General features: G+C 49.5%; 1 protein-coding gene across 1 annotated transcript in view; it reads right to left on the reverse strand.

The window, feature by feature from the left end:
• The window catches only part of RLBP1 (retinaldehyde binding protein 1), a 27,447-nt gene extending 18,073 nt beyond the window's left edge, over window positions 1-9,374 (reverse strand). Inside the window, exons 1-7 of the mRNA XM_004370802.2 lie at window positions 9,223-9,374; window positions 6,209-6,320; window positions 6,069-6,080; window positions 4,682-4,794; window positions 4,282-4,410; window positions 2,520-2,724; window positions 726-904 (exon numbers count right to left, since the gene is read on the reverse strand). Of these exons, the coding sequence (XP_004370859.2) occupies window positions 726-904; window positions 2,520-2,724; window positions 4,282-4,410; window positions 4,682-4,693 (525 nt within the window). The 5' untranslated portion in view covers window positions 4,694-4,794; window positions 6,069-6,080; window positions 6,209-6,320; window positions 9,223-9,374. The remainder of the gene's footprint in view (window positions 1-725; window positions 905-2,519; window positions 2,725-4,281; window positions 4,411-4,681; window positions 4,795-6,068; window positions 6,081-6,208; window positions 6,321-9,222) is intronic.
• Between the last annotated feature and the right edge of the window lie 278 nt (window positions 9,375-9,652).

A 9,652-nucleotide genomic window follows, 5' to 3' on the forward strand; every position in this document is an offset into this window, starting at 1 on the left:
TATTAATTGTTTAATGAGAAACTAATTTGCTCTGTAAACCTTCATCTAAAGCACAATTTAAAAAAAAAAAGAGAGAGAGATACCAAAAAAATATATGTTTTTTTAAAAGGATTGATGGCACATGTCAAAGTTCTCTGAGGACAGACGTTAATTCCCCAGCCTGGAGCAGCCCTCTTAAGGGCTCCATGTGGGAAATGGTGTATATATAAGTACAAAGAACTCAGGCTGGGAGTCAGAGCCCGTGGATTCCAGTCCCTGTTCTCGGCCGTCTGACCTCGAGTAGGTTGGGTACAACCTCTCTGGGCCTCAGTCTCCTCGTTTGCAGTAGGGTTGGAACCTGTGTCTTTCAGAATCTCTTCTCCCCACAGTCCGCTAATCCCAGTTCTCTCTGTCACTCTTGAGTTTTCAGCATTTGGCAGGGCTGTGCCCCCTGCCCCCGCGCCGCCCCAGCTTGGGGCCTGCAGCTGTCGCCTGCATTTGGCGAGGATACCCAGGGGCAGCCGTGGATTGGCCCTTGGGCCCAGCCTGCAAACCTGCTGGTTTTCCAGCTGCCCCAGCACATCCTAGGGATTCTCCCTGTGCCTGGAAAGGGCTTGGTGGCAGGTGGCTGCCTGCGTTTCCCCCCATAGACCTCAACTCCTGGGGAGCCAGAAATGAGGGTCCAGTAGAAGCCAGGGTTGGGGGAGCAACCCAGCCCCTAGGGAGCCAGGCAAGTCTTCACTGACCTCGTCAAAGGTGATCTCCTCACAGTCCCAGTTCTCAATGTTGAAGAGCATGACCACTCGGCCATACTTGTCCCGACTGAGGAGGACACCAGGGTAGCCGGCCTCAATGGTGCAGCGGATGGCCTCCAGGGACAGACTGTCGAAGAGCTCAGGGTACTGCAGCCGGAAGTGCACGTAGCCTGGAGGAGGGAGAGCAGAGGAGCTCCCTTCAGGGAGCTGCCACCTCAGATCCCACCCCACCTCACCTCCTGGGGTGGCACACGGTAGGAGCCCAGAGACCAGGGCTCCTGCCCAGCTCCTCCATGTAAATCCTGTGTGTAATCAAGCAGGATACTCCACCTTTCTGAGCCCCATGTTTCCCCACCAAAAAATGGGTTGATGATGGCATATTGTCCTGTCTCACCAAATTGTTGTGGTAATCAAACAAGACTCAAGTGTGAACATCACCTGGAAACTGTGTGAACATCAGGTGTAATCCTAAACATGGTGGCGATTATTGTTATTTTCTCTTTTCTGTGGACACATGGGCACAGGTGTTCCTGCTGGGCACAGGGTTAACTCAGTGGGGTGTGAACACTGGTACACGAGGGCAAAGTTGAGGGGAACACCCCAAGTTAAAATACAAACCCCAAGCAGAATACAGAAGCCCTTCTATGACCCACAAGCCCCATCCTTACCCATCCTCATCAGGCTGGCTGTCTCCACCACCAAACTTCGGACCCTGGAAGGGTCAAGCCCAGAGGAGACATTCAGAAAATGTTTGTCTCGGGAGAGCCACATGGACCTCCTCGCTGTTCCTGGAACTCTCCAGGCACACTCCTACTGCCTGGCCTTTATATTTGCTGTTCCCTCTGCCTGCATTGTTCTTTCCCCAGATATCTGCATAGCCAGTTAGTTCCCTCATTTCCTCTGGATCTTTCTTCAAAAGTACTCTTTGCAACTGGGGCCTTCCTGGTTACTTAAAACGCCAACCTCTCAATTCTTTTATATCCACTTCTTCTATTTTTCTCCCTATCCCTTGCCACTATCTATATATTTTTATTTTATGGAGCTAGTTTGTTGTTTCCACCATCAGAGTATAAGTTCTACAAAGGCAGGGGATTCTTGTCTGTTTTCTTCTCTGCTGTATCCCTGGGTTGGCACAGCATGGCGTTGAATTAACATTTGAGGAACGAGGGAAGAAGTAAGAAAGTGAAAAGTATTAGCCTGCAGGGTCTGCTCAGACATCCCACTGCTCCCCCCAACATGAACAACTGGATTTCCTCAGGAAACTCGTCTTCAGCCAGTCAGCAGGCCAGGGAGTTCTGTCCTCAGGGCTCATTCCAAGGGCTGGCATCATCTGCAACTCCACTTTGCAGAGGTTTAGGTACTGAGGGAGCAAAGTGCACGCCCACCTTCCCCGCAGCATTCCAGAGCCAAAGCCTAGGCTCTGGGGGTCCAGTGGCTGGGGAGAAAACACTTCCCCTCACTGGGTGCCTGATTTAGGTGATCCAGTCCCACTCATTGAATCCCAGGACTGAGAGAGAGGAGAAAGGTGCCAGACTTCCAGGAAATCTGGTCCTGACAGACTCATTCATTCATTCACTGCTGCAGTGAAAGGGATCTTGGAGGCGATTCAGTCCACACCTCACACCACACTCGCCATTTTACAGGTATGGAGGATACAGGGCTCAGAGAAAGTGACTTGCCCACTGCAGGGAAAGGGGGTCCCCTCAGTGCCTGGGTAAGGGTGAACACCATTCTTATGTTCCCTCCCTCTCCTTCCCAGGGCTGCCCCTCCAGCTCAGGCCTCACCTCTGAGCAGCTCGTAGGCACGCCCCACGTCAAACTTGCGTGCACGGATAAAGCGCAGGAAGAAGGCACTGTCCCTTCCCTGTACCCTCTCGGCCACTGCCTGGGCCAGCTCCTCCCCGGTGGCTGCCTGCTCCCGCACCAGCTCCTGCAGTTCTTGTACCGCCTCTTCCCGAGTCTCCTCCCGCTCATTCAGCTCGTCCTTGGCCTGGAACAAGAAGGGGTTTGGGGGCGAAGTCATGGGTAGCCACGGTGGAGGAGCAGGATGTATGTATGGTGAATCTCTTACTCATGCCAGACCCGCTGAGGGGGAGCACTGGGGCCACCACTCTTCTGCCCACAAGGGCACCATCTGCACTAGCAGCATCTCAGATTGTTCTATCTGGGCAAAAATTAGGCCATCAGGGAAGGTGAGGAGCCCTGGTGGCACAGTGGTTAAAGCACTGGGCTGCTAACCAAAAGGTTGGTGGTTCAAACCCACCAGAGGCTCTGTGGGAGAAAGATGTGGCAGTCTGCTTCCGTAAAGATTACAGCCTTGGAAGCCCTATGGGGCAGTTCTATTCTGTTCTATAGGACAGCTATGAGTTGGAATTGATTTGACAGCAATGGGTTTGCTCTTGGTAGGTTTGTTTGCAGATATAGCCAACAGCCTAAATGTTTGTAATAATAACAGCTTACACTTACTGAGCTCTTAACTTAGCATCTGGCTAAGTTCTTTAAATACATTATGTATTTTAATTTTTGCCACAGCCCATCACAGTTGACATTCTTATCCCCATCTCCCAGATGAATAAACTGAGGCTCACAGAAGTGAAGATTCTTGCTCAAGTTCACCCAGATAGAAAGGGGTAAAGCGGGGACTCCCACTCAGGTGTACTTTTAATCACTTAACTCTGCTGCCCCCCGCCCGGGTTCATTTTGGTCTTTTCAAAAACAAAACTACCAGGCAGATGGCAGCCTGCCTGCCAGAGGGCATGCCTCCCCTTGCTGGTCCAGGAGAACTCCTCAGAGCACCTCTCAGGCATCAGGCAGCCCTCTCCTTCGACAGCATGACAGGGGAATGCAGAGGAGGGGAAGCTAGGTGCGGGGGAGCTAATAGCACCTTCCCTCTGAGATGCCCAGAAGGCAAGGCCTGGCCAGTCCATCAGAAATCACCCAAGCCAGAGATTCTTATAAATAAATGGTGGGACTGCCTTGAGATAGATTGGGGTGTGGGGGACAGGACAGGACCCTGGGCTCAGCTCAGCCCACCTCATCCTCCCGGCAGCCCCACGACAGCTCTGCCAACCTCCACAGAGCAGAGTCTGCCAACCTCTGAGCTGGTCCAACCATCTTCTTTCATAGGTGCAGAAGGTGAGACCCAGAAAGGGAAAGAAACTTGCTCAAGCTCACACAGTAAGTTGGGAGTAGGTCTGGTTCTAGAACCCAGGCCTCTTGACTATGCAGTAGGGGCAGCAGTTGGATCTTGTCCAAACCATTGCTACTCACGTTTGACTCTAGGCTGATCCCTGGTCTGGAGGCCCCAGGCCCTGGCCCTGATTTCAGGAAACCCTGTTGGTACTGAACCCTTGGGCTAGGCTGGCCTAGGTGTCTGGTCAGTCCAGTCCCTGCCATGGCCCTGTCCTCCAGAATGGCCCCTAGAACACACCCTCAGGGTGACCTAGAGAGCTGGAACTGGACCTTCTCTACAGGAGAGAGGATGCTGTCAACCTTCCCCCACAGCTGTCTCCCTAGTCTGCCTCTCCCGGCACCCAGGCCACCTCACCTTCTGCAAGGTATGTTGGGGCAGCTGGCTACACCGGCCAAAGACAGGCCCGTGGTCCTTGGTTGTGAGCCGCTCCAGCTGGCAGCGGAGCTCCTGTTCCTCTTCAGGAACCATGCGGAATGTGCCCACCTGGGTAGAGGAGACAGGGAGAAGCAGGAGCAGGCCCATGTCAGCGTGAGTACGCCAGGCAAGTGGGCCTGCTCAGACCCTAAACAAGTTTTCTTGCCCAGGGTTTCTGTTAAGCCTCCCCTTCAGGCTGGATCTGGGACCACAGACAGGTTACAGAGGTGTGTGCCCATTCTCCTAGGCAGAACAGATGATGGAGAAACGGAGGGAGAGAGGGCAGAGAGGGAAGGAGAAATGTGGATGAAGGAGAGCCATGGGGCCCAGGGCTACTCACCCCCTCTGACATGTTGCCTCTGGAAGACGCTGAGTTCCTCAGAAGAAGAAGGGCCCCACTTCCTCTGTCCCGGCCCCTCCAGGCAGCCCCTTCCCTAGGAGAGTAAGTCAGGGCTGCAGTGGTATTTGAGAGACTGTTCTATTACAGTCTCAGAACAGCAGATCTCAAAAAAGAGAGTGTGTCGGAATTACCTGGGGCATCTGTTAGAAATGTAGTTGCCTGGGCCCCACTCTCTGTAATTCTGATTACAGGAGGTCTGGCCTGGGGACCAGAAATCTTGGGCTACACTTTGGGAAACACTGCTCTGAGAAGGGGTACACACACAAGTATCTCAAACCTCAGCCCTTCAGATGAGTTGGCCCAGCTAGGAAAACACTGTGTGATTTCAGCTACATGATCACTGCAGGACAAGGCACCCATATGATCCAGTTCCCCAGACTGTCCCTTCTCCCTTCTGTCCTCTCCTTCCCCAGCCCAAAGAAACTTCCCAGACTAGTGGGTCACCCTTTCGCGAGAGCCTTTGTTCTCTAGAGGGGTGATGACCAGTTACATAATCATAATACTGGGTGTATGTTTCGTGCTTTGTGGTGCACTAATTATTATGTTGGAGTCCTGGTGATGCAATGGTTAAGAGCTACGGCTACTAACCAAAAGGTCACCAGTTCGACACAACAGAGAGTCCCTGACGGAGCAGGAGGAAAGTGGGGTGCAGAACTCAAATTCTAGTAAAAACACCAGACTTAATGGTCTGACTGACACTGGAGGGACCCAGGAAGACGTGCACCCGGACTCTCTGTTAGCCCAGAACTGAAACCATTCCTGAAGGCTACTCTTCAGACAAAGATTAGACTGGACTATGGGACAGAAAATGATACCTGTGAAGAGAGTGCTTCTGAGCTCAGGTAGATACATGAGACTAAATGGGCAGCTCCTGTCCGGAGGCAAGATGAGAAGGGAAAGAAGGGAAAAAGGGACAGGAGCTGGTTGAAGGCACAAGGGAAATCCGGGGCGGAAAGGAGGAGTGTGCTGTCACAGTACAGGGAGAGCAGCTAGGGTCACATAACAATGGGTGTATAAATTTTTGTATGAGAAACTGACTTGAACTGTAAACTTTAACTTAAAGCACAATTAAAAAAAAAAAAAAGGTCAGCAGTTCGAATCCACCAACCGCTCCTTGGAAACCCTATGGGGCAGTTCTACTCTGTCCTATAGGGTCGCTATGAATCAGAATCAACTCGACGACATCTAGTTTTTTTGTGGGTATTTTTTTTTTTTTTTGTGGTAATTATTATGTCAGAGACATAGAGACAAGATCTTAGAACTCTAACTCCCTGCTTTTAGAAATATCAAGGTTAAAGTCAGTGCAGCAACTCTTTTCTACATTTACCCAAGCTGTTAACTTTGATTTTATGTCAGAGACATAATAATTCCCATTCCACACTGGAAGAAAAGGTCCAGGAGGATAAGTGACTCGCCCAAGGTCACACAGCCAAAAATAACCAGGGAGGACTCACACCCCAACGCAACTTCCTGTCAGCACTGAGAGGCAGCCGGGTGAGACGCAAAAGTCAGACCTGGGTTCAAATTCTGTCTCGTCCTCCTGCAAGCCGTGTGATCTAAGCTGAGTCTTGGCTTTCCCCTGTAAAACAGGGATGGAAAGGTTACGACGATTTAATTAAACAATGTACAAGTAAGTGGTGGTTGGCCGCCGGAGCAAATCTCATCCATTGCCCACATGACAACTTGCTTATCTGCTGAGTATTTTTGGAGACAGCTCTCCGGTTTCCAGACCCCTCTCACCACCTAGACATTCCCAGTTCCTTCAGTTCCTTCACCATCTTGCTCCCACATCTAATCATGTTCCACTGGTCAGTTCTGTCACCTAGCCAGGGTTGCAAAGTGGCAGAGCTGGGACTTGAACCTATGTTTGCCTGACACCAACTCTGCTTTGACACCTAGAGCTCAGACGTTGCCAGGCAAACTAAAAAGAAAGCTGGTATTATAGAAATGCTTTAGGGTCAGAGACACCTAGACTGGAATCAGGCTTTGTCATTTACCACCTGTGTGACCTTAGGCAAGTTATTTAACATTTCTGAGCCTCAGTTTCCTCATCTGCAAGCTGAGAATAATATTTTACCCCAAAAAAACCAAAAAACTAATCCCACTGCTGTCGAGTCAGTTCCGACTCATGGTGATCCCGTGTATATGCTGGAGTAGAACTGCACGCCATAGTGTTTTGTTTTGTTTTTTGTTTGTTTGTTTTTTAATATTTTATTGTACTTCAGGTGAAGGCTTACAGAACAGATAGTTTCTCATGTAACAGTAACACACATGCTGTTTTATGACATTGGTTAACAACCCCACAACATTTTAACCCTCTAAATTCTCAACTTTTTTTTTTTTTGGTGAAAATACACATAGCCAAAGATACGCCATTTCAAAAAAATTTGTTTACATACACATTTAAGTGACATTGACTACGCTCTTCTAATCGTGCTGTTATTCTCACTTAAGATGAAGGCTTACAGGACAAAATAGTATCCCATTTAACAGTTACTACAAATGTTGCCCTATGACAATGGTTAACAATCTCACAACACATCAACAATATCCTTACTCTACTTTGTGTTCCCTATCATCAGCTTCCTACTCCCCTTCTGCCTTCTGAGCCTTGTCACTGGACTCCTGTACCTCGTTATTCTCATGGTTTTACTGGGCTGTCCACTCGCAGGCTGAACAGTGAACCTCGAAGGTAACTTCACCACTGAGCTAAAAGGGTGTCTGGGGGCCATACTCTCGGGGTTTCTCCAGTCTCCTTTAGGCCAGTAAATCTGGTCTTTTTTTTTTTGTGAGTTAGAATTATGCTCTACATCCTACTCCAGCTCTGTCCAGAACCCTCTGTTGTGATCCTGGTCAGAGCAGTCAGTGGTGGTAGCCGGGCACCATCTAGCTGTACTGGACTCAGTCCGGTGAAGGTCTTGGTAGCTGTGGACAATTAGTCCTTTGGACTAATCTTTTCGTTGTATCCTGTTCTCTTCATTCTCCCTTGCTCCCGAAGGGATGAGACCAGTGGAGTATCTTAGATGGCCGCTCACAGGCTTTTAAGACCCCAGACACTACTCACCAAGGTAGAATGTAGAGCATTATCTTTATAAGTAGTGTCATGCCAATTGAGCTAGATGTTCCCCCAGACCGCCATAGTGTTTTTAATGGCTGATTTTTCAGAAGTAGATCACCACCAGGCCTTTCTTCTGAGGCGCCTCTGGGTGGACTTGAACCACCAACCTTTTGATTAGTAGCTAAGTGGTTAACCATTTGCCCACCCAGGGACACCTTGGAGACAGCAATAAACCCGTTGCCATAGAGTCGATTCCAACTCTGGTGACTTAATATGTTACAGAATATGACTGCTTCATAGGGTTTTCTTGGCTATAATCTTTATGGAAGCAGATTGCCAGGCCTTTCTTTCGTGATGATGCTGCGTAGGTTCGAACTGCCAACATTTAGGTTAGAATTCGAGTGCAAGCCGTTTGCACCACCCAGGGACCTTGGGGGATAATAATAGCACCCACCAACTAGAATTGTAATGAAGCTAATATAATTTCTAGCAGTGTCTTTCTCCAAAACCTAGTTCCCTTCTCTTTCCTTTCTTTAGCATCATACTGATCTGTACTCCAGTTTACACCAAGAGACTTCGACAATCTCAGGGAATATCTGAGGATCTCCCATCTCCTGCCTCTCCCACTCTATAGTCCCAGCAAGGGCAAAGCAGCTATGAGCACTGAAATCCACCAATGGGAACCAAATCTAAGCTATCTCTCTGGCTGGTAGACTTCCAAATATGCGGGCACAGAGACAGACTGAAATCTTGCTGTGCTCTCACTTAGGTTTTGATGGAAAAGGAATGGAGAGGCCAACAGAACTACCCCGAGGAGCTCAAACAGGAGGGATAGTGGCTGGATAACCCCAGCCAGTTAAGCAGACCACTGGGACAAGATCTTAGAAGTCTAACTCCCTACTTATAGAAATATCAAGGTTAAAGTCAGTGCAGCAACTCTTTTCTACATTTACCCAAGCTGTTAACTTTGATTTTTAAAAGTACTAATCTCCTCTTTGCTATTCCCTGAATACAATGAAAAAATGCCCACTTCTTGCTCTATTTGGACCCTGTTTTCTGCCAGAATCAACTCAACGACAATGGGTTTTTGGTTTTTGGGTTGCCAGATGCAATTCAGTATGCCCGGTTAAATTTGCATTTCTAGTGAACAACGAATATTTTCTTTAGTATAAGTATGTCCCGTGCCACATTTGGAATATACTTATACTAAAAATATTATTTGTTGTTTATCTGAAGTTCACATCTAACTGGGCGTCCTGTATTTTTATTTGCTGAATCTGCCTTCAGGTTGGTCTGGCTCAACCTGGAGAATGGCCAGTTGGTTTCAGCTGAGTCGGCAGCCTGCGATGTGGTCTCCCGACCCACAACTCCTCACCCCAATCCTGGGCTCCCTGGTCCAGGCAGGCCCCTGGAACTGACTTACCTGCGTGGTAGGCAGCTCCTCCTTGGGACCACCTGGTGCTTGAGTCCTCCTGGAGGTTGCCTCTGCCAGGGGCAGGTCCAGTCAGCAGCTTGGGATTAGTGTGTCATAAGGAACTTCTCAACGCCCACCAGATTTTCTGTTAAATCTGGGCTCACGAGGAGCCCAGAGCAGGGCAGGCGAAGCCCCAGGGGGGAGAGGGGAGAGGACTGGGCCAGGCTGAAGAGGCATCAAAGCCCTCCTTTGTGTGTGCCTACTCCCAGTTCCTGCTCAGCCATGTGGAAGCCAGGCTGTAGGGGTGGAATCTAGACCAGCTCCCGTCCCTTTTCTCTGCTCTCTCTCCTTGAGATTGAAGGGGGCTCTGGAAGAGCATTTCCCAGGCTGAGATACAAGAGGCAAGAGAAATAGCAAATGCAATCGTGGGATCCAGGCC

The sequence above is a fragment of the Trichechus manatus genome, unplaced genomic scaffold (assembly GCF_000243295.1).
Source record: "Trichechus manatus latirostris isolate Lorelei unplaced genomic scaffold, TriManLat1.0 scaffold00009, whole genome shotgun sequence".
Taxonomy (NCBI): Eukaryota; Metazoa; Chordata; class Mammalia; order Sirenia; family Trichechidae; genus Trichechus; species Trichechus manatus.